At 37.5% G+C, this 27,879-nt stretch overlaps 2 protein-coding genes, 1 long non-coding RNA gene and 2 other non-coding genes across 10 annotated transcripts; 3 read left to right on the forward strand and 2 right to left on the reverse strand.

Annotated features, from left to right (window-relative positions):
- Positions 1-1,660: 1,660 nt before the first annotated feature.
- LOC140816862 (uncharacterized) lies at positions 1,661-3,356 on the reverse strand. Its single transcript, XR_012114669.1, has 3 exons — positions 3,081-3,356; positions 2,977-3,000; positions 1,661-2,610 (listed from the first exon to the last, which is right to left on the reverse strand). It is a non-coding gene; the product is annotated as an uncharacterized lncRNA (long non-coding RNA).
- Positions 3,357-4,810: 1,454 nt separating this feature from the next.
- Positions 4,811-7,219, forward strand: LOC140817062 (uncharacterized). The gene is made up of 4 exons (XM_073176626.1): positions 4,811-5,077; positions 5,401-5,643; positions 5,762-5,798; positions 6,766-7,219. Exons 1-4 carry the CDS (start codon positions 5,023-5,025, stop codon positions 7,202-7,204), a joined length of 774 nt encoding a protein of 257 aa, XP_073032727.1. The 5' UTR covers positions 4,811-5,022; the 3' UTR covers positions 7,205-7,219.
- A 1,819-nt stretch (positions 7,220-9,038) lies between these two features.
- TRNAP-AGG (transfer RNA proline (anticodon AGG)) lies at positions 9,039-9,110 on the forward strand. Its single transcript has one exon. It is a non-coding gene; the product is annotated as a tRNA-Pro (tRNA).
- A 714-nt stretch (positions 9,111-9,824) lies between these two features.
- On the reverse strand, positions 9,825-9,898 carry TRNAN-GUU (transfer RNA asparagine (anticodon GUU)). The gene has a single exon. It is a non-coding gene; the product is annotated as a tRNA-Asn (tRNA).
- Positions 9,899-10,961: 1,063 nt separating this feature from the next.
- LOC140816603 (probable inactive purple acid phosphatase 1) lies at positions 10,962-27,125 on the forward strand. 6 transcript variants are annotated; one of them, XM_073175979.1, is made up of 13 exons: positions 10,962-11,010; positions 11,700-11,884; positions 12,031-12,122; positions 12,303-12,369; positions 12,467-12,589; positions 13,301-13,393; positions 13,477-13,606; positions 13,761-13,842; positions 25,005-25,137; positions 25,244-25,449; positions 25,538-25,663; positions 25,841-26,150; positions 26,588-27,125. In XM_073175979.1, exons 2-13 carry the CDS (start codon positions 11,717-11,719, stop codon positions 26,891-26,893), a joined length of 1,836 nt encoding a protein of 611 aa, XP_073032080.1. In that variant the 5' UTR covers positions 10,962-11,010; positions 11,700-11,716; the 3' UTR covers positions 26,894-27,125. The 6 variants fall into 6 exon arrangements, with proteins under 6 accessions (XP_073032080.1, XP_073032085.1, XP_073032079.1 ...); XM_073175984.1 differs by lacking the exon at positions 10,962-11,010 and adding an exon at positions 11,018-11,153 and having other exon boundaries at positions 11,707-11,884; XM_073175978.1 differs by lacking the exon at positions 10,962-11,010 and adding an exon at positions 11,021-11,208.
- The last annotated feature ends 754 nt before the right edge of the window (positions 27,126-27,879 follow it).

Below are 27,879 nucleotides of genomic sequence, written 5' to 3' on the forward strand. Positions count from 1 at the left end.
ATAACGGCTAGTTTGTATGTAATATTATAAAATACAAACTATAACGGCTAGTTAAATAAAATAATAACAAAAAAGCACTATAAATACAAATCAATTTCTACAAATTTATTCATTCAACCAACACATTTCTACTCATCAACCACACTCAATATATATTCTCTACCATTCTCATACTTCTATTTGTAGGTTCAATATTTATTTCTTTAATCCTTATTTGTATACAATGTCTCATTCTTCGAGCAGCTCGAGCTTGAGCTCCAGCTCCAGCTCTAGCCCAACAAGCGAAGACGAAGTACAAGTTGAAGTTAATGACGAAATTTATGATCCGGGAGAAGAAATGATGTTATGCATGCTTGAACTAAGCAGAAAAATACATGAATCTTCTGAAAGTAGTAACGAGATTCGACGAAGAAGAAGGTTCATCCAAAGAAATCGTGAAGCCTGTCACTTGCGGCTCGTCAATGATTATTTTTCCGCCAGCCCAGTGTATCAAGATCATATATTTCGAAGAAGATTTCGTATGCGACGAGAGTTATTCCTTCACATTGAGAATGCACTTGAGGCCAATTCAATGTATTTTCAATTGAGGAACGATGCTGCTAGAAGGAAATGATTGTCACCACAACAAAAATGCACAGCTGCTATACGGCAATTGGCTTATGGAGTCCCTGCCGACCATCTTGATGAGTACCTACGTATGGGGGAATCAACTGCCATCAAGTGTCTTTTCAAATTCTGCCAAAATGTGGTTGAAATATTTGGTGATCGATACCTGAGAAGGCCGAATGCTGATGATATTCAACGTCTTCTTCAAATGCACGAAGAGAAACACAAATTCCCTCGCATGTTGGGTAGCCTTGATTGTATGCACTGGCAGTGAAAAAATTGTCCAGTTGCTTGGAAAGGGCAGTTTACCAGAGGCCATGGGTCGCCGACAATCGTACTTGAAGCAGTCGCATCTCAAGATCTGTGGATATGGCACGCATTCTTCGGGGTCGCGGGTTCACGTAATGATATTAACGTGTTGTACGAATCTCCCATATTCAACAATATCTTGCAAGGAAATGCCCCGGAGATCAATTTCACAGTTAATGGTACTCATTATACGAAGGGTTACTATCTAACGGATGGAATATATCCGGAATGGGCTACTTTCGTTAAGGCTTTTCCTTGTCCGGAGGATCCTAAAAGGAGATTGTTTAAGGAAAGACAAGAGTCTGCAAGAAAAGATGTTGAACGGGCATTTGGAGAGCTCCAATCTAGATGGGCGATTGTTAGAGGTCCAGCTCATTATTGGTACAGAAAAAAATTAAAATATATTATGTTAACATGCATTATTTTGCACAAAATGATTGTTGAGGATGAGGGGTGTAACGTGAAAAATTGGTCTAACGACGAAGGTGACGAACCCGCACAACCTGTCCAAGGCTCAAACCGAGGATTTCATTATTATCTCCGTAGAAATTCCGAAGTACGTGACTCTCAAGTACATCACCAACTTCGTGCCGACTTAGTTGAGCATATTTGGACAGAGTACAACAATAATTAGTTGTGGAGGCCCGTGCTCCTGATTAATATTTAATGACCAAACAACCAGGATTTATTAATGTAAACAGCGAAAGCGATTTAAAATTTTCCATTTCGGGCCTACAAAAATTTCGGCATGACCTAATCGTAAATAGGACATCCCAGAAAAATCCAAAACATCACAATCAATATTTATATACTCGAAATAAAGTCACAACATCAATTCACAAACCTATAGCCGCACTGGCCAGGACTAAACACATGCAGAGCCGGCAAGGCTCGATCACACAACTATCAATTCAAAACATCGTACAAATAACAGTACAGCTACACGGGTCATCTCCCCGGTAAATGTATGACTCCATAATATAGTATATATATCTGGGAATTCTCAACCACGACTCGACGACTGGGCACCACTACCTGACGCTCCACCTGACGCGTCAAATCGTCCTGGATAACCTGCTATGGCATCAAAAACAACCACAGCATAAAAAGAAACGAGGGGTCGGGCCCCAGTACGACGAACCAGTAATATTACGACAAATATAACTGACATGAAATAAAATCAAGTACAATGTGATGCAATGCAATGTAATGCAATGCGTGAAAGGTAACAACAAAATAATGGATACCAAAGCGGAGTCCAAATGAAACGCATCAGCAACAGTAACAGTGGCCACCCGTGCCAGGACTGCAGCAACGTAATAACATGCCGCCGCTCATCCATGCACGTAGCATCGAGGGTACGGGTGCGACCCGCTCAGCCCTCATGCAAGTCATCAGGAGTGCTAATCCTACCCACCCACTCCATCGATGACGCTACAACTCGATAGATCAGTAACAATAGCAATCAACGGAGTCAAGGCTCGAAATGCTATGCACTAATAAGATCAACTCAAATAAATGCGTGAATGCAATCACGTTATTCACAAAAGCACATAAAGCACGCCACAACTCATACATAATACTTAACGTCATTTCACATCACTATAGACGTCATAATAAAACAGTTCATGCGTACCTCAACTGAACCCTTAATTTACCACTGAATTTCTTAAGGATTTCTCGAATAATCCAATCCTGTGGCAAATAATACATTTCATATCAATTTCAATTTATTATTCCAATATTCACTCATTGAGCCTAAAATTCCGAAAATCCATAATTTAGGCTTTAAAATTTCTAAAACTCATCGCAAAGTCAAATATACCGATTTATTTAATTTAAATCTCTCAAAACCGGACAACTTGAAATTTCGAAAATTCAATCGTACCGAATCTGAAATTTTCTATATTTTCTAGAAATTTTCAAAATTTTTATTTTCTATTTCTAATGCTATAAACACATCCCAATAATGATTTAACATTTCAAAAATCATAAATCCCAAATAATTAAATCTGAATTTTCGAAATTAATCCAAATAAATTCCGAAAATCTGTTAGATACCTCTAATCGGCTCCGATATAGTACCTACAATCAATAATACAACATATATCAATTATTGGAATTCGAATTGTTCAAAATACCCAAAATTTCGAAACCCTAAATACCTCAAAGCTTCGAAGTAAATTAGTAAAGCTCTAGTAAGCTTAAACCGAGATTTTCCTCACAAATTCCGGCGAAAAACGAGCGGCTTTCTCCGACGGGCTCGAAAATTATCGTGAGATTTCTGTGCAAAATGGGTATCAATTCGTAGCTTGCGACGAGAGCTATTCGAAAATGTATTTCTTTTAAATTTTCGGCGACCGGAGCGGTTAGAATCGAAGGTCAAAGCTTCGAAATTGAAAATGAAAGAAGGAAGATGAAGCTTTCGGTGCTGGAGGAAAACGGGGTAGAGTAGATGCTACCTGTGGGGGCAGTGCCCTCACAGAATCTCAGCCATTGATTTTACATGGTGATTAAATATGGGCCTTTGATCACTTCATGAGGTGTATGTGTGTTTAAATCTGGGCCTTTGATCACCTCATGGGGGCAGTGCCTCACAAGATAGGGTGAAATAAACCGGAAAACGGGGAGAGAGAAAATTTTTTTTTTACGTTTATCTCTTCTTTTTTTTTTAATATATTAATTACTAAATGGGCTGGGCTTTAGGCTTTTCGTTTGGGCTGGGCTCTCACATTAGTGAAATCAGTTTATTACAAATTTCAAAATGTTTTATTTAAACAGTTTTTTTTCCATTTTTTAAATAATATTTTAAATAAAAGAGTCCAACTTTTTTTCATTTCTTAATAATATTTTAATGAATATTGTAATTAAGTTATTTTTAAAATAATAATACTATTTATTTTTAGTAATATTTGTTGTAAAATTTTAAAAATATTAGAAAGATATTGAAATAATTAAAAATAAAAAAAATGAGTAAGTGGACAGTGGGACCCATAAATAATGAAAGTTGATAATAAATGAATGTGGGTGTGTGTTAATAATGGGAAAGTGTTAATGTAATGAATATGTGGCTCGTGGACCCCATAATTTTTGATGAGATGGAGAGTTATTAACATGGATTAATTCGAACGGATGCGGATGCCCTAATATGAAAGACTTTGGATGCAACTGAGTTGAACGAAGATCATGAAAATATTTGACACAAACGTGAAACTTTTCTCAGTAAAAAATCACTTTTACACTAGAAAAATCACAATCCACGCTTCCCAAACTCTAACATTCCCATGCTCGACTCTCTCTCGCTCCTCCCAAGCATTCTCGAGCTCTCGCTCACGTGCATCTCTCTCGCTCTTCCTACACTCTACGCTAGCATGCCTTATAGAGCAATAATAAAGATTATGATGAATCTCATATCTATATTGACTTTTTGCCCAACTAAACATTTGTCTTCTATGTTGCTAGGATTCTAAGGTTAGTTTGCCGCAGTTATCCATGTTGCAATAGACTCCATCATGATCTATTTGTGTGCTTCTTTTTGTTCCAACAAAATCTAGTTCAATCCATGAAGGAAGGAAAAAAAAAGAGGAGACGATCAATGGTGAGAGGGAGGAAAAGGAAACTTATCTCACGTTTTTGCCTTTCTAATATAATTGCTTGTTTTTTTTTTTTTTTTGAAAAAATAGAAGATCATTTGACCAAATTTCAATTCTAAAGGCAGATGATTTCAAATAAAAATTTACTCAGGGCTACATGCATTTTTTATTCCCCCAACATCACAACCGTTTGAATGAAAGCCCATACACACGCAGACAGGCAAGTTCATAACATAGTATAAAACAGTTCCGAGTTGATGACGAAAGACTTTTTGGCCTTGGATTCCTCAAATACGTTTCATTTAATTAACTGACCACAAAAAAAAATGTCAAAATTGGGACAGATAGAAAAGTCACCAGTAGGGACACACTTCCTTCTCAGCTTCCTCCTGTCAAGAATCTCCGTTTCCCCGCTACTCCACTCTTTGTTTCTAACCTGTATCTTCTCTATTTTGGATCAAATTTATCCATCTTGGGGTGAAAATTAAGGTTTTTTTTAAGGGTCTTGGAGGATATGGCTTTTTATGTGGTGTGTTTGTTGCTTCTTTTAGCCATGGTTGGTTTTTCAGGTGAAGCTCTTGGCTTTCGAATTCTTGAGTTCAATGTTTTCTTTGGGAGGTCCGATATGTATTTGATGTGTTATATATCTATGGTACTGACTAGAAGTTAGAATAAACTATTATATGAAAAGGTAAAAGAAAATGGAAAGTTCCGATTCTTCCCTTTCTTGATCAGGGGCAACTAATAAAGGGTTTGCGAAGATGTGATCTTTTTTCCATTTTCAAGCATTTTCTATGACTTGGGCTTTAACTATAATTTCATATCTAGAAAAGGGATACTCTTGTTCTGACCTGATTTTTTTTGTCCATTTATCTTGATCTTTGATTTACAGATGCAACTTATTGCCTATGTAATACTGGATCCAGCAACACAGTTCTTCAGCAAAACATAGATTATGCTTGTGGAAATGGAGCTGATTGTTCAGCAATCCTCCCAAATGGAGCTTGTTTTCTCCCAAACACAATCAGAGATCACTGTAATTATGCAGTGAACAGTTATTATCAGAGAAAGGGGCAAATAACTGGGAGCTGTGATTTTAAGGGCAGTGCCACGGTCTCTCAAACTCCTCCTTCTAGTAAGACTCAAAACAATTAATCATAAAAAATATAGAAGCTTTTTTATTGTTTCATCCATTAAATAGGACTAACCATTGTTCGTTTGTTTTGCTCTATTTTTTCGTTGATAATTTGCAGATTTAGCTGCAGGATGTGTGTATCAATCTAGTCCCAGGTCTCGTTTTCTCATTCTCTTCTAGAAACTTTGGATCATATTTTGAATATTAATATCTGATAAAAGTGTGAGGAGTTTGGCAAATATATGAACTGCCTGTCGGGAGAACTCATTTCATTTATAACTTATGAACATGATACGGGGAAGACTCAATGGAGGGACGAACAGCGGATTGTCTCGCCTCTCCTCAAACAAGAATGCAATTTTACCCAGGAAAAATAGAATAACAGAGTCATTTTCTTGCTTATTTACCAAAATAAGTATATTAAATTAGAGAAAAAGGAAAGATTTTAAGCTCTTTCAAAGTTCTCCTTTAGGTAAAGTGAAACAAATTCAAAACTTAGTGTACTGATAGTGTGAAAACTCATGGATGCTTCTGATGGTTATTGCTAATAAAATAAGTTGCTATGATTTGTATATTGCATTAGGTGATGGCTTCTGCTCGTCTGTTAACTTGTTTAAAATCTTTTAAGATTCTTTCCTGGAATAAAAAAAAGAAGGCCGGTAGATCGGTTTTCGGTGTAAGTTAATATTTCACCTTCATATGCTTCCAATACAACCCCTAATGCATCTGCTTGATTTCATATGAGCTGTCAAGATGTTGATGCATGAACTTTTATTCATTTGTCTTTTTTTTTTAAATCACCGTTATTGCCGCATCTCAAATTCTGATGCAGATCCTGATTCAGCTACCATATTAACTTGAAAACTAAACTTATGACCTGATCAAGTATTCATTTAGTATACTGATATCGATTTAGGTCTTTCTCATGGTAAGCCAATAAGAAAGTTATGCTGTTGGTCAGCAGCAGTAAATCTTGGAGCAATAAGAAAGTTATGCCACCGTTTTAGCTTTCTTAGACATGCTATTTGGTTTTAGACTTTTGGCTATAGTTCTTTTACAATAACAGGTTCTTGTTATTTACATACAATAAATCTTGCTTTTTGTTCGATTATTACAATGTAGTAATGGAAACAGCACAGCTCCACCATTCAGCCCCGGAGGAACACCTCCAAACTCCCCACCGGGTTCTGGCTCATTCAGCCCACCAGGTTCTGGCTCATTCTCCCCACCAGGCTCGTTTGTACCTCCAAGCGGTTTTGACAATGGTTCTGATGCGAGGCTATTATCTCGAAGCATTGCCTACATCTATACTTGCTTGTTTCTCGGTAGATTTCTTGATTTATGGCTTGGTATGGCAAAGGATTTGAAGGGATCGTGGCTTACAAGGAATTGTTTTTTTTTATTATTTATTTTAGTCGATACACAATTATTATACACCTTTTCATTGGTTATTATTATTATTATTATTATTATTATTATTATTATTATTTCAAATAATTTAATGAAAATTGCGACCACATGTCGAAGATTCATGCTTTTGTGTCCAACTCTCATACGCTGAAGTGGTCCATAGTGGCTCTGGCTAGTGCTATCAATTAAATAGCATATTGTGACATTTGGCCTAATTAGACTGGGTGCGGTATACCTAACTAGGGAGCCCTTTTTGTCATGATTTATTTTTGTTATTATTTAGGTAGTTCGGCTTGTCGGATTAAAGATGAAAACGAATCAAGTTGGTTCACGAGTTTTTTTGTGTCGACTTGAAAAATATTTGATGTGTATTTGAAATTATCGAACTTTTGTCGAGCTCAATATATTTTATTTGATAGCTCATGAATCGGTCATGAGTTTTAATTATTTATTGATTGTATATAATTATAAAGTATACATTGTTTTCGACTCGCTAGTATAGATCATAAGTCACCTTTCATTTTTCATTTGTTTCGAATATGTGCAAAATTTCTTCTATTATTTTCTTGTATATTTATACTATTTATTAAGGCTGAGCACCTTATAAAAACTGTCAAGGAGGACACCATCTTTTTTTCCAGTTTTACCCTTATAGTTATAGTAATATTACACTTTTGTTTTTTTGTTTTTTTTTTATTTCAACACACACTTTTATTTTTATTTCAATCATTCAAATATCAATTTAGTCCCTCCATAATTTGTCAATTTTCACTTTAGTCCATCGATAATGATAAAAAAGATTGTACACACACGCAACGCATGTGCAGAGTAACTAGTTCCTTATTTAATTTGAGGTATTGTAATTAACTGCCTATTGAAAATATAGCAAGCTATTTACACAAACACTCTTTAAATAAAGGAAAAATTAGAAAGTTGTTTGTATAATCGACGTTTTCAATGAGGAGTGAGGCTCATGTGAGACCGTCTCACAGATCATAATCTGTGAGACCGGTCAACCCTAACCATATTCACAATAAAAAGTAATACTCTTAGCATAAAAAATAATATTTTTTCATGGGTGACCCAAATAAGAGATCCGTCTCACAGATATGATCCGTGAGACCGTCTTACACAAGTTTTTGCTTTCAATGAGCTTCTTAGTTTGTGCGAAAAAGAAATAAATCTATATAATTGGGACGAAGATAATAGATAATAGGCAAAAACTTGTGTGAGACGGTCTCACGGGTCGTCTTTGTGAGACAGATCTCTTATTTGGGTCACCCATAAAAAAGTATCAATTTTAATGCTAAGAGTATTACTTTTATTGTGAATATGGGTAGGGTTGATCTGTCTAACAGATTATGATCCGTGAGACGGTCTCACATAAGACCCACTCTAGATAATAAATGTATTTTGTTTATTTATGTTCAAGCAATAATTTGAATAGTTCATAAACATATTTGAATATTTTAAGTCAAACTCATACGGTAGCTCTAATTTGTGTCGATTCGATTTGTTTACATCTCTAATCTGAAGACCGGATATTTGTTTCATTAAAAAATGGGGAAAACCCCATTTTGCACAAGTTCACTATATATTATCTAACAACAAAATTATTACATGTGTCCATCTTCGCAACTTTTCCTCTATGGAAAAGCTAAAAGCTTGACTTTTATTTTAGCGTTTTATTGTTATTATTATTATTATTTTTGCGGTAAATTATTTAATTACAGCTTATTTATTCGTCTCTACCATTGTTGCATAAAAAATAAAATTTTAAAAATTTAATTTTACTTTTAAAATTTGTATACGAGCCTAATTAAAGTAAAAAAATCAAAATTATCTTACTTTTCTTTCATAATTACATTTTAATTTCATTTGATACAGCACACAGTTTAAATTTAGAAATCACCGAGGATTTCTGCAAATCGACTGATTGGGTTTATATAATTTTAAAAACAAATTCAGCAGACAAAAAAGCAACCGGGCATTTGGTCTAGTGGTATGATTCTCGCTTAGGGTGCGAGAGGTCCCGAGTTCAATTCTCGGAATGCCCCCTCTTTTATTTTTCCAAATCTATTAGGCTGGCTTACCTCTTTCTAACAGTAGCTTCTTTTTTCGGAAAAAAATATGTTCTTTCTGGGTTTAATTTTTTTTTTTGTTTATGAAAAGTCAAACACTTGATTTCGGAAAAGAGAAAAAAAAATATATATTGATTTTTCATTTCTGGCCCCAAGGAAAACTGAACATCAATTCTTGGAATTGAATTTTACAAAATATGCGTGTGTGTTCACTTCATTTTTCTTTAATGTCTACATCCTCGAATTTAAAACTTTGACATTGCATAACTGATATATTCTTAGTGCCACGATAAATTATATGGACTCCACGCGTAAAGATAATGTCAACATGTAGATATATATTCGTTTGACTCATTGATAAGATGATAAATCAATATATTTGGATAAGATAATGATACATGGTATTAATTATTTGTAGAACTCGAAACAAATATTGGACACCACAGTGCTTGTTGCTCTAACTCTTAAAAGTAACATGAATTTTTTGAGTACTCTTTTTTTTTTATGTCTATGTATAAAATTTGATAAGATTAAAATATTTTATTTACCTTGTAGAAGAATTAATCCTTGCTTAAAATTGAAAGGCATGTGTTCCACGGAAACTTTAGTTATAAATTTTAATTTTGAATTTTTTTAAAACGAAAACTATAGGAAAATTTAAAGCAAACAGCGAAACAAAAATAAAGAGACCGCTAGAAGGAGGGCTTGAACCTCCGACCTTGTGGTTAACAGCCACACGCTCTAACCAACTGAGCTATTCCAGCAGTTTGAAATTCACCTACAATTTTTATGTTTTTAATCTATATTAAAGTGTAATATTCAGTTAGGGCCATATTCGTGTCATGATTATATATTATAGATATATATAATATAGATATATCGTACCAAATATTTTGGTCAATTTTAATATTAGCATGATATTGAACTAATGATGGTTAAAAAAAAGAATTAAACAACTGTGAGTATATACACTTGTTGGTATTAAGGCTTCGATCAGATTCTGCTGTATATATTAAATACATTTGAAGAAGTCATTTTCTTTAGATTGTTGATCATATTCATTTTCATAAAGAGTAGGGCTTTTGTGAAACGGTCTCACGACTCTTTATCTGTTAGATGAGTCAATCCTACCGATATTCACAATAAAAAGTAACACTCTTAGTAAAAGAAAATAATATTTTTTCGTGAATGACCTAAATAAGAGATCCGTCTCACAAAATAATATTCGTGTTGTCTTTCATAAAATATCGTCAATAATTTTTTTATAATTATATATTGTGGTGTGAAACCCAAAGGCATCTTGGTAGAAATTTTGGGGACACAGTCAACTAAAGTTTAAAATTGGGAATATTCTAATATTCTGACGTTAGAGCGAGCGAGTCTTCCTTCTTTGTTTTGATTCCTTCTATTATATTCTTCTTATATAAATTTTCAACCTCGATTTAATATTTCCCTTTTAACTTAATTTGATCAATCACACAACTATCATATTGCGTTTATTTACTTTTTTTTAAAATATTAATATATTTAATATATTTTTTGTTTTCTTAACCACATTCCCTTTTAACGATACATTTTATATATAAAATAAATTAAAATAAAATTGAATATATTTTTATGGTCTCAAATATAAATATATATATATATATTTATAATATTATTGAAAAAGGCCAAAATATAAATTTTTTTAAATTTTATCTTTATTTAATAAATATTTAAGATGTCTTAATAAACTACAAGAATACAAAATTTAATAAATATATATTAATAAAAAAATAGAAAAAAGTAATACTTTGGGAAAAATATATATTATATATTACTGTTGGCCTAGCACGGACTAATCAGTGCGCGTAAATTCGGTGCTGACAGCAAAAGGGTACCCATACTTGGGCTCAATCTATGCTATTTCCTTTTTTGGATATTATTTGATTCGTTTTTCTTGATTCTTGATTGTTACAATCGGCGTGTGCTCTTCGGAAGCTCCAAGGAAATTTTGTGGGCTTGTGAAATTGTTACAAAGTCTGCTGTAATCTTGTAGAATAGACTGTGCCGATTACTTTTTTGTTGCATCGAGGTCCAAATTTTATGCTTTTTTTACTTCCTGCATTTAGCAGTCAGTGACCCCGCATCTGTAGTGGAAGTGAAATGATTAGCTTGGAAGTTCCATTTTTTTAGAATGATTATGTGTGAACTTTGAAGATTGCCACTGCCCTGGTGGGCTTCGCTCGCGTATCCCGCATTTTGCCACACATTTAAAAATATTATCGGTTGTTAATCCTTGATATGGCAACTTTATCAGATTCAAGATTATTTGTACTGCTCCCAAGTTTCGTTTAGGGCGTTGCATTGAAATTTTAAGCCTTTAGCTTCTGCCGTTATTTGCCAATGCTTTTTTGATCGGTAGGATAAAAAAACTCACGGTGTTTACAGTAAGATTTCTGCTGATCCCTTTTTGTTTTTGATATGTTTATTTATTGCTGAAGGTGCCTTTTCGGTGTGTTCAAGATCGGGGATGACATTTTTGCAAATTTATTTTGAATTCTTTCTTCGTTGCATTATTTTCAGACTGGAGGTCTTGTGCAATGCCACTCTTCGGGAATTTTGTGGTGGTTTTGTGGGTTCTGTCGACTTTTGAAGGGGCTATATCACACGGGGTTCAGCCTCTTTCACGAATTTCTATTGAAAATGCTGTTATTGCTTTAGAAGATTCGGCTTATATTACATGCTCTCCATCAGTTCTTGGAGCCAACGTAAGTCTTGGCTACATAATACATTCTTTTAACAGTGTGCGTAAGAGATTTGATCCAGCCATATGTTATGTTATTGTTAAACTGGCATGAAAACCTGTACGACTGTAAACTTCTCTCCATGTTTAATTATTTCCTCTCTGTTTTAGGGGCAAAACGATGAATTGGTTACTTTAAAATATAGCAGCCCAAATCCATCTATAGATGATTGGATCGGAGTGTTTTCTCCTGCTAATTTCAGGTACAATAAATGTGTCAATGTACACGGATTAATTTCACGAATTCACCTTTTTCAATTTTCTTAAGCTCCACTCCTCCAAGGATCCAACTTTGTCATGTGAGAATTTTGTCCATTTTGAGCATTTAACATAAATGGTATATAGTAATCATTATTTACAGAATTTTTATGTGTTCTTGTCAGCTCGTCAATCTGCATTTCAGAAAATCCCAGAGTTGGCCCTCCATATTTATGTACAGCGCCCGTAAAGGTTTGTCCAGTCACTTGTTACCTGGAATTTGTCAGATAACTAGCATATATATAGGTTGTGTGCCTAATGATATAATCTTTATTCAATTCCTATGCAGTATCAGTTTGCTAATTTCAGCAGTCCTAAGTACAAGGATACAGGTAGAGGATCTCTGAAGCTCCAGCTGATAAATCAGAGATCAGACTACTCGTTTGCTTTATTTTCTGGTGGCTTATCCAAAGTAGGTCTTCCAGAATCTATCAAGTTCTTTTGGTTTAGTCTTTGTATCTCAATAATGTAAGAAAATCTTTAGCAGATAAGTTAAATTAGTGATTAACATGACAACTCTAAGTTCTTTCATCTATTTACAGCTAAGACCATTGAGTTGAAAGCATTTACTGGAGTGGAAATAACAATGACTTATAATATATATCTATTCTTGGTAATATATCTGTAGATGGCTTCACTTTTTGCATGACATCGTGGATATGAAGGAGAAAATAAATTAAATTCATTAGTTTGTTTTCCTCTAACTTTGAATTCCCTTGAAACCGCTAGATGCGATTTTCTTAGGCACCGTTTGATGTGAATGATAAGACATTGATTGTTTCCACATTTTTGTTTCAAATAGCATTTGACTCGAGTTCTACAATAATGGAGTTTTATATCCTTTTGTCATCCATATCTTAATATACCCTTATCATACATCTTTTATCACTCCATCACATGAACCAAACGGTGTCTCATTGTGTATTTTTATGGATATCAAGCTTGAAACATTTAAGATAATGGTAGTTTATTTTATTTTATTCAAGGGTGTTGATAGCAAACTCCATTGTGTTTAGCACCCATAAATACTCCTGAAATGGAGGGTAGAATGAAAATTTGGAGTGCTGAAATGATTGGCCATAATTAATCTTGTTATTATGGCTCTTTTTTAACTTTATAACAGCCAAAGCTGGTGGCAGTATCAAATGTAGCAGCTTTCGCTAATCCAAATGTGCCCCTTTATCCACGTTTAGCCCAAGGAAAAACATGGAATGAAGTAAGTTTATATTTTTGTTGATTAACCTTCATTTGTAATATATACAACTCTAGTAAAATGAATAATTTTAAATTGGTATTTAGATGACTATAACCTGGACTAGCGGGTATAGTACTGATGAAGCAGAGCCACTTGTTGAATGGGGTAAAAAAGGAGGAGAACAAATGCGTTCTTTAGCAGTTACACTGACTTTTGATCGCAACAGCATGTGCGGTGCGTTAACTCTACCGAAGTTAAATTTTGGAGAGAGATTATAATCAATATAAATTCTTTTATTCTAGTAGTTTGCTGCTAAAAAACAACCAGTGATTGCCTTGTAATATTAAGTATAATGATAAATATTTATCATTCGTGTACAAATTTGTAGGTGCACCAGCAAGAACTGTTGGATGGCGTGATCCTGGATTCATTCATACTAGTTTTCTGAAGGATTTATGGCCCAATTCATTGTGCGTTCTAGTTAAAAATTTGATTCATGTCATGCTTTCAGTTTTCGCAATGTTCATAAGTACACAGTGCAGCTGAATCTTTATACCCAGTTTTTCCAAAAAATTTCTTGCCTTTGCTTAGACAAAATTAGTTAATAAATCATTGGGTTTATATATGATTAACTGTGGTTTACTATTAATATGAATATTTATATTCTGCAAAAGTTCATTAAAACCCTAACTTTATTTTAAAAAAATTAACACCGCCTGTGCAAAGGGGTTTGGCGAGTATCCCTAACAGTAGAACAGAAAAAGTTCAAAGACTACAAATGTTTGGAGGATGAGGCCAAAACTTCTTATTCGAATACTGTTTGGGCTAAAATAATTAAATTAGAAGCCCAATTTAATTATTTAATTAGAAGACCAATTCAAGTAGAAGTTAATTAGAAGCCCATCAAGTGCAACATATTTATTTTCAAAAACTGATCATGAAGCGCTGAAAAGGGAAAAGATCATGGGAGGGGAGGTTGAGATCGTGGCGTGAAAAGTGGGAAAGATCATGGGGTCATGGGGGAGTGGAGAGAAACGGCCCGTTGCTAGGAAGAAAAGAGATCGGCAAGCACAGAAACAACTCTTCTACACACAACAGAACTCTACACAGACAAAATCTGCAAATACGCTCTGCAAAATTCAATCTTTCATTGCACTAGTTTTCAAGTATTTCCAGTACATTTCTAGCGTCTTCTAGTTCTAGATTTCAGCAATTATTTGTGTTATATTTCCATATTTTGTAAATTCCTACTGTTTGTTGAAAATATAAATGATGTCAGGAGTTTATTCCCCAAATTCCAGTAGTTTTCTTTATTTTGGCGTCGTAGTCATTTTAGGAGATTAGAACTGACGGTCGAATTTAGGATCCATAATCGTCAAGTTTTTAGAAGTTAGATTTTCGTTGTTTTTACGCAAATTGGTGCACTTCTTACCTGGCACGCCCGCAACACCAAATATTGTGCAAACATATTTTTGGCACGCCCGGTGGGACCCGCACTATGGCGCCAAGGAGAAAAGAAAACGTCAACCAGGAGAGTGGGGAGTCTCTGGCTAATCAAGAGGGAACTCAGGTTCCACAGCCAGAGCAACCTACTGTTGAACCACATACTGAAGAAGTAGATCTGCAGATTCCTACTACATACGATCAAGTTTCAAACAAGGTGATGGAAGAGTTAACTGCTATAAAGATTGAGGAAATCTCACTGGCCCTGTCCAAGGCAATGGCCGACTGTTTGAAGACTTTATTGAGTAGACCGAATCAATCTACCAGAGGGGAGCAAAATACCACCGTCAAAGAGACTGGCCAAGGAAGCAACCAAGTCCATGAATTCGACCAGGGAGTTGGAAACTCAAGGGCTGGCGATCCTCGCCGCCCGGAGTTCACTCTCCCAAATCATCCAGAGAGAAGGTACACACCACCTCATAAGAAAGAAGAAACTTTAGGTGGAAGATCACAGCCATATCCACGTGCTCATGGAGTGGGGAGCTCGAAACAACTAGGTAGTCAAGTGTACAGCGTGACCAATCCTCTATACCAACCGGGAGCGTATGAAGATATGTCACACATGGATTATCAAGGAGTAGATGTGGGCTTCCCAGGACGTAATTTTGGTCTAAATGCAGGGTTCCAGGCTCGGGGGGCAAATTACTACAATCAACAACTCCCCGCTCGGAACATGCACGGGATTGATCCAGAAATGGTGAGAGAAGCTGTTCAAGAGTTATATGGGCCGGCCTTGAAACAAATTGGCCGCCCAGAGTTCCACAAACCCTATCCAGACTACATTGACGTGAATAACCCGTACCCAAGGGGTTATAGAGTTCATGATTTCAGTTTGTTCTCCGGGGAAGATGGCCAGTACAGCATGGAACACATAGCCAGATTCACCATTCAATGCGGGGAGTTAGCCAACTTGGAGAACTTAAACAATCTAAAGTTGCGGCTATTCCCAAATTCCCTCACTGGAACCGCATTCGCTTGGTATGCCTCACTCCCCAGAAATTCCGTGATGAGTTGGCAAGAAATGGAAAGACAATTCCACATTCAATTCTACAGAACAGAACCAGAAGTGTGCATTGCCGACTTATCGAGAGTCACTCAAAAGAAAGGAGAGTCCGTGGAATATTTTATCGACAGGTTCAAAAAGATGAAGAATAGATGCAAGGTGTTCTTACCGGAGACAGAGTTCGTGAAAATGGCACAAAAAGGGCTGGATTTTGAACTAAGGAAGAAATTCCAGGGAATGGAGTTCAGGGATTTCTTCGAGCTAGCCGCCAAAGTGGCTGAATACGAAGAACTCTTGCGGGAAGAGTCGTACAAGAAGAAAACTACTATGGGGTCTTATTATCAGGAGGTGGAAGAGGTGGCATTGGCAGAGATGCAATCGGCCGGGTCTTACACAGTTCCGCTGCTAAAAAAGAAGGCAACAGAGAAGAACAACTCCCAACTCCCCAAAGACATGCAGTATACATTCGATGTCTCAAAGACCGAAGAAGTTTTCGACTTCTTGGTGAAAGAAAAGTTCATCACATTCCCGCCTGATCACAAGATGCCACCTACAGAAGAGCTGAAGGGACGAGAGTATTGTAAATACCACAACTCCTATAATCATGCCACCAAATCTTGTTGGGCGTTCAAGAACATTTTGCAAGATAGAATTAACAAGGGAGTTGTGAAATTCCCCAACAAACAAGAGTCTATGGCGGTGGATGATGATCCTTTTCCCCCGGTAGCTTTGGTTAATGTGAACGTGACAGATTTGAGGGATCTTCTCAATGAGAAAAGAAGCCGATCCTTTGCAGTGAAAGACCGGGTAATCAAGAAATACTGGATTCCAAAGGGTCAAATGTTTGAAGCACCTGGAAGACATAGTGCCGATCGAATGCGCACAATTCAACCACGTATCCCCAGAAATGTTGGTGAATCCGCGGCCTTTAGGCCGAGGAATCAACATTTCCTTGAAAGACCAGTGGTGGAGAAACAATGGTTTAGAGGGGAGTCATCTTGCAATCATCGTCAAAGGTATTCGGACAGGAGAAATGCATATGCATTTGAGTCACGAAAGGTGGAAACTAGAAAATTATCAGCTGATCAAGGCAGAGAACGGCGTTCATACGAAATCACAAAAGGAAAAATGATTGAGAACAATGGAGTAAAGCCGAGATACGTTCTTCCAGCCAGAGGGGAGTTTAGTGAGTCTTGGAGAGTGGCCCAACACAAAATGTTCCCTAGGCCACCGACCAGGACACAAAAGAGACGACTGTTGAGAGAAAGAGCTATTGCAAGAAGAGAGGAGTCCGCTAAGCTGAGGAATGAATCCAAAATTGATGTTCCAGTCTCCAATGAGCCAGTGGGGAGTAAATCTAAGTTTGGAAGATCGGCTACTGAGGACAAGTTTGTTGAAGACGATGATGATTTATTAAGCGAAGAGGATGATCAAGCAAGGAAATCAATTAATTTTCGCGTTGGGGAATTTCACATCACTGTGGATTGTGCCACTGGAGTGGTGATACTACCCGGGAGATTTAAAATGGTAGAAGAAGGGAACGGGGAGTTGATACCCCATGAATCGTCGCAAAAAGAAGATCAGGCAAGTAAACTCCCTGAAGGGAGTTCAAAAGTGATTATCAAGGAGGGTCACCGAAACAAGCCTCAGCAGGTGATACTTGAAAAGCCTACACCGGCCATGACCAAGCACATAAGGCCGTTGTACATCAAAGCCCACTTGAATGGAAAGCCAGTGTCTAGAGTGTTGATTGACAATGGCTCAGCGGTAAACGTTCTCCCAGTAAGAATGTTGAAAAGTCTGGGAAAAAATGAGGAAGACTTGATTCCTTCAGAAGTTTCGGTTGCTGCATTTACAGGGGAAACTACCAAGACCATTGGGGTACTCCCCGCTGATGTTACTGTGGGGAGTATGTCATCTTTATGTGCATTCTTCGTGGTAAACTCCTCCGCCAACTTCCAAGCGTTGTTAGGCAGAGATTGGATCCATGCAAACCAGTGCATACCATCCTCAATGCACCAACTGTTGTTATTTTGGAAGGGGGATGACGTGGAGGTCGTAGAAGCGGATGGACAACCGTTCCAAACAAGTGCAAGTGCAGTAGAAGCCAGATATTACAATGGGGATTTTGGGCCCATCAAAATCCGTAGCAATAGCAAGAAAGAAAATCCACTGTACATGCAAACACCAACTCCAAGCTCGGTGTTGGAAAGAATCCTCAAACCTACTGTTATCGTGCCGTCGAGGCCGATAATTCAGCCACTGATTGAGGAGATTGATGATTGATTCGAACCAAGAAGAAAAGGAGGTAGCTGCAACCTCTATATGGAAGGCACATGTGCAGCAAGTACTAGAAAAACTAAAGGAAGAAGAAGCATGGGACACTTATGGAACTGAAGTTGTCCAAGAAGAAGAATACGAAGATGATGAGCTCCAAGTCGATGAGTTGTTGATGGCGCCATCTCAACTGGAAGATGGCCAACATGAAGTTCAAGACCCGTTGGAAGAGATTAACTTGGGGGAGCTTGAGAATCCAAAAGTGGTATATGTGAGTAAGCTACTGGAAGAGCAGTTGAAGCAAGACTTGATCAGCATGTTGAAGGAATACAAAGATTGTTTTGCATGGAGTTATGATGACATGCCAGGGTTGGACCGAAAATTGGTCGAACACCGACTTCCACTCAAAGAAGGTTTCAAACCATTTCAACAGTCATCTCGTCGCATGTCAAAAGAAGTTGAATTGAAAGTGAAAGAGGAAGTTGAGAAATTGTTGAAGGCCAAGTTTATAAAGCCAATCCGATATACCGAGTGGCTTTCAAACATTGTGCCGGTAATGAAGAAGAATGGCAAGGTCAGAATATGCATCGACTTCCGAGACTTGAACTGTGCAACTCCCAAGGATGTGTATGTAATGCTGATACCTGATATGTGGATTGATTCAGTGGCTAAACATGAGCTGTTATCTTTCATGGATGGGTTCTCTGGCTACAACCAAATCAAAATAGCAGAAAGTGACAATCACAAAACTGCATTCAGATGCCCAGGGGCTGTTGGTACGTTTGAATGGCTTGTTATGCCATTCGGGCTAAAGAACGCGGGAGCCACATATCAAAGAGCTATGAACTCCATCTTTCATGACATGATAGGGCATCACATTGAAGTATATATAGATGATATCGTTGTGAAGTCTAAACAAGCTGCTGATCACATTGAACACTTGAGGAAAAGCTTCCAAAGAATGAGGCAACATGAATTGAAGTTGAATCCATTGAAATGTGCCTTTGGCGTAAAAGCAGGAAACTTTTTGGGATTTCTTGTACATCAAAGGGGAGTTGAAGTAGATAAAAACAAAGCCAAAGCCATTATGGAAGCAAATCCGCCTAGAAACAAGAAAGAGTTGCAACGCTTCCTTGGGCAAGTGAATTCTTGAGGCGTTTTATTTATAACCTTGCAGGGAAGACAAAGGAGTTTTCACAGCTGTTGAAGCTCAAAGACAGCAGGGAGTTCAAATGGGAAGAGTCGCATCAGAGAGCTTTTGATGTGATTAAGAGATATCTATCTAATCCACCTGTTCTTATGCCTCCCAGGTATGGAATGCCCCTTAAATTATACATCTCTGCTGCTCATGAATCAATTGGGTGTCTACTAGTTCAAAATAATCATGAAGGAAATGAACAAGCTATCTATTATTTGAGTAGATTCCTTACTCCAGTAGAGGTGAAATACTCTGTGATTGAAAAGCTATGCTTAACACTGTACTATGCATGTACTAAGTTAAGACATTATTTAATTCAATCAAGAGTGTTTGTGGTGGCTAAAACCGATTTGATTAAATACATGCTTAATAGACCCATCCTCTCTGGGAGAATTGGCAAATGGTCTTTAGCATTGGCCGAGTTTACATTGACATATTATCCCCAAAAATCAGTAAAAGGCCAAGCTATCGCCGATTTTTTAGCTGATCACCCTTCACTTGATGAGTTTATTGGAGAACAGGTTGGGTTTCCAGTTTGTGGAGTTGGAGTCCAACCCTGGGAGTTGAAGTTCGATGGATCAAGCACAGAAACAGCAGCTGGAGCTGGTATTGTGATCACCTCCCCAAGAGGTGTGAAAACCGCTCTATCCTTTAATTTGGATTTCCCATGCACCAACAATCAAGCAGAATACGAAGCACTGGTCATTGGATTGGAAATTCTGAAAGATCTAGGGGCAAGAGAATTATTGATATCAGGGGATTCTCAGCTGGTACTCAAACAGCTGTCAGGGGAGTTCAAATGCACAAGTTTGTCCTTGGCACCTTACCATACCGCCGCATCCCAACTTCTAGATGATTTCGAAGAAGTGTCATTAGTCCACGTCCCAAGACAAGAAAATTGGGAGGCAGACGAGTTGGCACATGTTGCTTCGGGATTGAAGATGTCTCCAGAACTCACTCACAGACTAGTGTTGATTCAGAAGAAAAACCACCCTTCAATTCAGCAAAGAGGGATTCAGGTAGACACACTCAACTTGGATGTAAACTTAGCTGGGGACTGGAGGGATGACATGAAAATGGTGCTAGAATCAACCGGGAAAGATATTCCACATGGTTTAAAAATGAGAGCTCTTAATTACGTTTTAGTGGAGGGTGATTTGTACAGGAAAGGGTTAGATGGTCTGCTCCTCAGATGCATAGGCTTCCCAGAGGCTTTGGAGATCATGAAGCAAGTCCATGAGGGAGTGTGTGGAGCCCATCAATCTGGAATAAAGATGAGATGGTTGATAATGAGGTATGGCTACTATTGGCCATCCATCCTGAAAGATTGCATCAAATATGCTAGGGGATGCCAGCCATGTCAGAGACACGGGAACATCCAAAGAATTTCGGCGGATGAACTTCACAGCGTTGTCAAACCATGGCCATTCAAAGGCTGGGCCATGGACTTAATAGGGAAAATCTACCCCTCATCATCTAAAGGCCACTCGTTCATCCTTGTGGCTACAGATTTTTTCACCAAATGGGTAGAAGCAGTGCCTTTGAAGAAAGCGGAGCAAGGGGATGTCATTAACTTTGTGAAAGAGAATATTATTCATAGATTTGGAATTCCAGAGTCATTGACCACGGATCAGGGAACTATGTTCACAGGCTCAGATATGAGGGAGTTTGCAGAAGACTATGGAATTAAATTGATAAACTCATCCCCTCATTACCCACAGTCCAACGGGCAAGCAGAAGCGTCAAATAAAGTGTTGATAAAGATTCTACAAAAGATGATGGAAGAGAATCCTAGGGATTGGCCAAGGCTATTATCAGAAACTTTGTGGGCATACAGGACATCCAAGAGGACTGCCACTGGAGTGAGCCCTTTTTCCCTTACCTTTGGCCATGATGCAGTGCTCCCATTAGAGATTATGGTGCCATCAATGTGAGTGGCAAAGCAAAATGAACTTTCCCTTGAGCATTATAATGAAGCAATGATCATGGAGTTAGAAGAACTAGATGAGCTGAGAATCCAAGCGTACAATGCTTTGCTGTTACAAAAACAAAAAGTGACGAGAATCTACAACAAAAGAGTGAACAAGAAAAGTTTCCATGAAGGAGAAATAGTGTGGAAGACCATACTACCACTAGGAACAAAGGATAGGGAGCTGGGCAAATGGTCTCCCAACTGGGAGGGACCATTCAAGGTACATAAGGTATTAGACGGAAATGCATATTGGCTATCAAGCATAGATGGCCATCCACACAAAAGATGCATAAACGGCAAGTATCTCAAGCCGTATTTTCCAAGTATGAGGGAAGAAGTAGGAAGAGCTTGCAAGTAAAGCAATCACGAAGGCTAATCTTCAGTGGGGAGTTGGCATTTTTCAGTGGGGAGTTGGCCTTCAGGGCCACTTGTGTATATATTAAGTTCCTGATTTCAAGGTGTCATGTGATGTAGGCCTTAGGGCCACTGAAATAAATATATTTTGTTTATGATTCAACAATAAAATTGATCGGGGAGAGTGGGATAGGGAGTCGGCCTTATGGCCACTTATTTCCAATATTTTTATGGTACCAAAAATCATGGTGGAATAGACCATACTGCCATTATAAATTGACTGTTTGCATGTGCAGTGACAGATTCATGAAGTAGGCCTTGAGGCCACTTAGAATATGACAGGAAAGGCGAGCGGGGAGTTGAGCTCACCTGGCGGACAATGAGTAATAAAGGAAGAACTGAAGAGAACAAAGGCAATATGCAAACCCCAAGAAGACCTAGAAGTTGACTTTGGAAGGAAAATAGGCTAATAAGGCATTGTTGCATGTTTTTAGTGGGATTTTATTTGAAGTAGGCCTTAGGGCCACTAGTGTAAATATTCGTTATGGTTTAAAAATAAAGATGATCAATTCAAGTTGGCCAGGAGGCCACTTTTATTGTATTGAATTCATTTTGTTTTGATAAAAGATCAGGGGAGGAAATAATCGCGAGCGGGGAGTTTTAAGCCAATCTATTATTTTGATTGAAGCTATTGAAATGAGTTGGGTTAAATGGATTAAGAACGAATAGAAACTCCTCCCCAAACCTCCAATACACAACCTTACATACAAACCCACCCTCATTCAACATCCATCACCCAACAACCACAACACAAAACCAAGAGTCAACAAATCAAAAGTGGAGTCACCGCATGCAAGAACAGTAAGTAAACGTGTATGTGGGATAAGGGGTCTGACTGAAGTGCAAATGCATATACGTGTATGCGGGATAAGGGGTCTGACTGAAGTGCAGATGCATATACGTGTATGTGGGAAAGGGGCCCGACTGAAGTGCAATGCATAATGATAGGGATAAGGGAGTCATCTTGAGTGGATGCAACACATAAGGGCACGTAAGGGCACATTAGAGTTGAGAAGTACCTGTGTTGCAAGATACCCCAAAGGACACTAATGCTTAGGTGTCGAATACGATGAAGAACTGAGGCCAACCCATGGCCAATTCTCAATCCAGCATTACCTGTGAAGAGCAAACATGCGAATCGCATATACAACAAGAGACTACATACCCATCTTTTCACCGCATGTAGAAATGGCACCAAAATGCAGAATGAGCTTTCTTGGTCTCTTGGGGTCCCAAAAGTAATTCAAATCAATAAAAATAGCCATGATAATTCCAAATCCAAGGAGCAATGGAAGCAAAGCAGAGTAACAATCAAATAATGATTGAGGGATGGATATATAAAATATTTTGATTTTGCTGTGATTGGAAGTGGACTGGCTGGCCTTAGTTGTGCTTTTGAAGTTGCAAAACATAAAACCGTTGCAGTGATAACCAACGCTGAGCCTCACGAAAGCAACCAACTATGCACAGAGAATGGGAGATAGAGGGAGTGATATTCCGCTGGAGACACAGTTTTTGCTGGTGGAAACTAAGGATGGATCCCATTTGGAGTCGGATGTTGATGGGGATGAAGAAAATAAGATTGTTTATACAGTATTTTTGCCTTTGATTGAAGGTCCATTTAAAGCTAGTCTACAGGGGAGTGAGGGGAGTAGGCTTAAATTATGCTTAGAGAGTGGGGATAATGAGATCTTGGCGTTGAATTTCACCCATTCGGTGTACATCAGTGCTAGGTAATAATCCTTTACGAGCCATAAACGAAGCAATCCTGGCTGTGAAACTCCATCTCAGAATGTTTAAGTTAAGACAGGAGAAGAAATTGCCTCAAATTGTGGATTACTTCGGGTAGTGTACTTGGGATGCTTTCTTACCAAGAGGTGACTCAAGAAGGTGTGGAGGCCAATCTTCATAGTCCTGAAGCTGGTGGGGCACCTCCAAAATTCGTGAAATCGACGACGGTTTGCAGTCAGTGGGAAGCGATGAGGATAAACCAAAAGAAATCTGGAAAGAAGCATCACAGGTGAAGCAACCAAAGCTTTTGAGGTTAACTGGAATCAAAGAAAACAATAAGTTCCAAAGCAAGAAGGGTCATACCATGGGGATCAAGAATATTGTAAACATAGCGAAACAAAAGCATGGATTGAAATATGTATATGTGTGGCACGCGATCACAGGATATTGAGGGGAGTGAGGCCAGGAGTGAAGGAGCTTGAAGAAGAGCGGGATGATTCACTTCTCAGTGATTTGAAATCTTACAGCAAAGCGGGCTTTTGTATCCCGCCCAAAAACAGATGACCCAAGTAAATGCAATTTTGGGCCACACTATGAGTGAATTATAATTGGGCATATATACAAGCATTTTGGCCCAAGGGCCAATGCTTGCGGGGGGCAATTGTTTGGGCTAAAATAATTAAATTAGAAGCCCAATTTAATTATTTAATTAGAAGACCAATTCAAGTAGAAGTTAATTAGAAGCCCATCAAGTGCAACATATTTATTTTCAAAAACTGATCATGAAGCGCTGAAAAGGGAAAAGATCATGGGAGGGGAGGTTGAGATCGTGGCGTGAAAAGTGGGAAAGATCATGGGGTCATGGGGGAGTGGAGAGAAACGGCCCGTTGCTAGGAAGAAAAGAGATCGGCAAGCACAGAAACAACTCTTCTACACACAACAGAACTCTACACAGACAAAATCTGCAAATACGCTCTGCAAAATTCAATCTTTCATTGCACTAGTTTTCAAGTATTTCCAGTACATTTCTAGCGTCTTCTAGTTCTAGATTTCAGCAATTATTTGTGTTATATTTCCATATTTTGTAAATTCCTACTGTTTGTTGAAAATATAAATGATGTCAGGAGTTTATTCCCCAAATTCCAGTAGTTTTCTTTATTTTGGCGTCGTAGTCATTTTAGGAGATTAGAACTGACGGTCGAATTTAGGATCCATAATCGTCAAGTTTTTAGAAGTTAGATTTTCGTTGTTTTTACGCAAATTGGTGCACTTCTTACCTGGCACGCCCGCAACACCAAATATTGTGCAAACAAATACTAAAAAGTTTCAGAAACATAACAACTCCAAACAAAAAAGCGTCAAATCCTGTCTTATTTAATACAGGACTGGATATTAGTGTGAGGAACTGTCCCGACTATTGCCCGGACCTAGGAGCAAACTATGTGTCCATATTTTCCAATTGTTTTTCTCAGAAGACGGAATTGTACTTTTATATTTTGCTTTGCGATTAATGACCATAACATTGATGATGCAGGTACACTTACAAATTGGGGCATAAATTGTTAAATGGTACTTATTTGTGGAGTGATATGCGTCAATTCAAAGCATCTCCATATCCTGGTCAAAACTCTTTACAACGTGTTATCATTTTTGGTGATTTGGGCAAGGTGCAACACCTTCCTAGTGTTTTCTTTTACCTGGTACCTTTATTTTTTTAGTTGATTGTACTAACAACATGGCTGCTGTTATTTTTCGTTTTTTATTTCTCTACAGGATGAGGCTGATGGTTCCAATGAGTATAATAATTTTCAACGTGCCTCCCTTAACACCACCAAGCAACTGATTGATGACTTGAAGAATTTTGACATTGTGTTTCATATTGGAGATATCTGTTATGCCAATGGGTATCTTTCACAGTGGGATCAGTTCACCTCTCAAGTCGAGCCGATTGCTTCAAGAGTACCATACATGATTGCCAGGTGCACTATAATATTCAAAAAAATCTTTATGCATTATCATCATTTTCTTCTTTTCTTGTGTGTGTGATGTTGATGGTTATCCTTGCAGTGGCAACCATGAACGAGACTGGCCTGGATCAGGTTCATTTTACGAGAACAATGATTCAGGTGGAGAATGCGGGGTCTTAGCTGAAACTATGTTTTATGTTCCTGCTGAAAATCGAGCTAAGTTCTGGTATGATGGTATTGTCTTAAATTAGATCAATAATGTATCAGGAAAGACTTGCAAAACTATCCGTGTTATGTTGTAACTGAGCATAGATGGATATATAAAATTTTCAGTTTATGCTTTGATATTGTTTTATTTCAGAGTGAAGAATGTAAGACTTGGAATTTTTCATTACTATGGCAGGTATTCTACAGATTATGGCATGTTTCGGTTCTGCATTGCTGATACAGAACATGACTGGAGAGAGGGTACCGAACAATATAAGTTCATTGAGCACTGTTTGGCGTCTGTAGATAGACAGAAGCAGCCTTGGCTGATCTTTCTTGCCCATCGAGTACTTGGTTATTCTTCCGCTGCATTTTACGCAGAAGAAGGATCTTTTGCTGAACCAATGGGGAGAGACGACCTTCAAAAGCTTTGGCAGAAGTATAAAGTTGATATAGCCATATACGGGCATGCACACTGTTATGAAAGGACTTGTCCTGCGTATCAGGTATATCTTGAAACTCTTTGATTTATTGGTTAACACTACACAAATATCAAAAGTGATGGTCGATACATGCATGTGAAAGTCATATTCTAGATTTTTGGAGCAAATAATACTTGAAATTATGAATTAAAATTTGCAAAAAAAGCTGAAATTTTCACCGAAAAAACACTTACCATACTTTGTGAGATAAAGCTTATCCAAACTACAAATAACTCATCTGTTAATTTATTTGAACACATGTATAGACTATATAGTATATAGAACTGAGTATTTGTCATTCTATAGCTAATAGTAACTATGCAACTCAATATTTTTAGTATTTACAATAGTCCAGTTGTCATATTTCAAGCGATGTACTACATAGCCAGATGCATAGGACAACAAGAAATTGTTGCTGTAATATGTACTATCTCATTATGCTATTCTCTTTGTTGCTGTAGAATCACTGTACAAGCAATGAAAAACGCTACTATCAAGGTAGCTTGAATGGAACGATACATGTTGTTGCCGGAGGAGGAGGAGCCAGTCTCACCGGCTTCTCTACTCTACAACCAAATTGGAGTATTTTCAGGGATTCTGATTATGGCTTTGTGAAACTTACGGCATTCGACCATTCAAACTTGTTGTTCGAGTACAAGAGAAGCAGCGATGGAAAGGTTCACGACTCATTCAGAATATCCCGGGATTATAGAGATATCTTGGCTTGCAGTGTCGATAGCTGCTCAAGTACAACCCTTGCATCTTGATTGACGTGTCTATAGAGGTGCAAATTTTCCTCGGAGTTGTTTAGGTTAGAAAGTTGAATCCTTTGAAGATATGTTGCATTTCTAGTCTTTATAGAAAGAGCAACAGAGGGAAAGAAATTGGGAATACCATTTTTAAGTTGTGGATCTCAAAAGTTTCAATTAAGCACTGTTGGTTGCAATTTTATGAAGCCACGAATACCCTTTTTTCCAATGAGACATTTTTTTTTCTTTTTTGACGGTAAAATAATTGTTATTTTTAAATAAATAAATTTATTAGAATGGTATTTTTCAGTCATGGTAGAGACTAAGTCATGCCGCAGCCACAACCCACAGCTACATGCATAAAACCATAAAATTTGATAACTGGTCATAAAGTCTTTTTATGTTTTTTAGTTAAATGTTTTGTTGGCTCATTCTGCAGCCAAAAATAACATAAAGTGTGTATGATCCGATCCACTCAATTTTTTTAGCAGTGTACAATGTACACAATCATGTGCTTTTGTTCTAGATTAACCGTGTCAGAGTCACGTTAGATTTACATTTAAATTGATACACAACATGACTTTTTTTTTTTTTTTTTATATCAAAGAATAAAAAAATTTAATTGAATTCAATTATATTTTTGTAATTTATCATGCAATATATACACATGAATGTATCATTAACTATATCCCTAATATTTCCCAACATATCATTGATGTAGACTATATTTCCAACTAATCAATTTCATTGGAGAGAAATAGATTCAATAATTTGTTTGATAGACAACTAAAAGAGTTTCAAACTAAAAATGTAAACTTGATTTCGGTAGAGTAGATGCTACCTGTGGGGGCAGTGCCCTCACAGGATCTCAGCCATTGATTTTATATGGTGATTAAATCTGGACCTTTGATCACTTCATGGGGTGTATGTGTGTTTAAATCTGGGCCTTTGATCACCTCATGGAGGCAGTGCCTCACAAGTAGGGTGAAATAAACCCTTGATTT

This window comes from Primulina eburnea, chromosome 16 (assembly GCF_022965805.1).
Source record: "Primulina eburnea isolate SZY01 chromosome 16, ASM2296580v1, whole genome shotgun sequence".
In the NCBI taxonomy this organism is placed as follows: domain Eukaryota; kingdom Viridiplantae; phylum Streptophyta; class Magnoliopsida; order Lamiales; family Gesneriaceae; genus Primulina; species Primulina eburnea.

Bases quoted from the DNA above. Each gene is read 5' to 3' on its own strand.
- LOC140816603 (XM_073175979.1), top strand. From the start codon at position 11,717: ATGCCACTCTTCGGGAATTTTGTGGTGGTTTTGTGGGTTCTGTCGACT. The intron at 12,123-12,302 runs GTACAATAAATG...TGTTCTTGTCAG, and splicing joins TTTTCTCCTGCTAATTTCAG to CTCGTCAATCTGCATTTCAG. The intron at 25,450-25,537 runs GTGCACTATAAT...TTATCCTTGCAG, and splicing joins GTACCATACATGATTGCCAG to TGGCAACCATGAACGAGACT.
- LOC140817062 (XM_073176626.1), top strand. From the start codon at position 5,023: ATGGCTTTTTATGTGGTGTGTTTGTTGCTTCTTTTAGCCATGGTTGGT. The intron at 5,644-5,761 runs GTAAGACTCAAA...GATAATTTGCAG, and splicing joins CTCTCAAACTCCTCCTTCTA to ATTTAGCTGCAGGATGTGTG. The intron at 5,799-6,765 runs GTCTCGTTTTCT...ATTACAATGTAG, and splicing joins GTGTATCAATCTAGTCCCAG to TAATGGAAACAGCACAGCTC.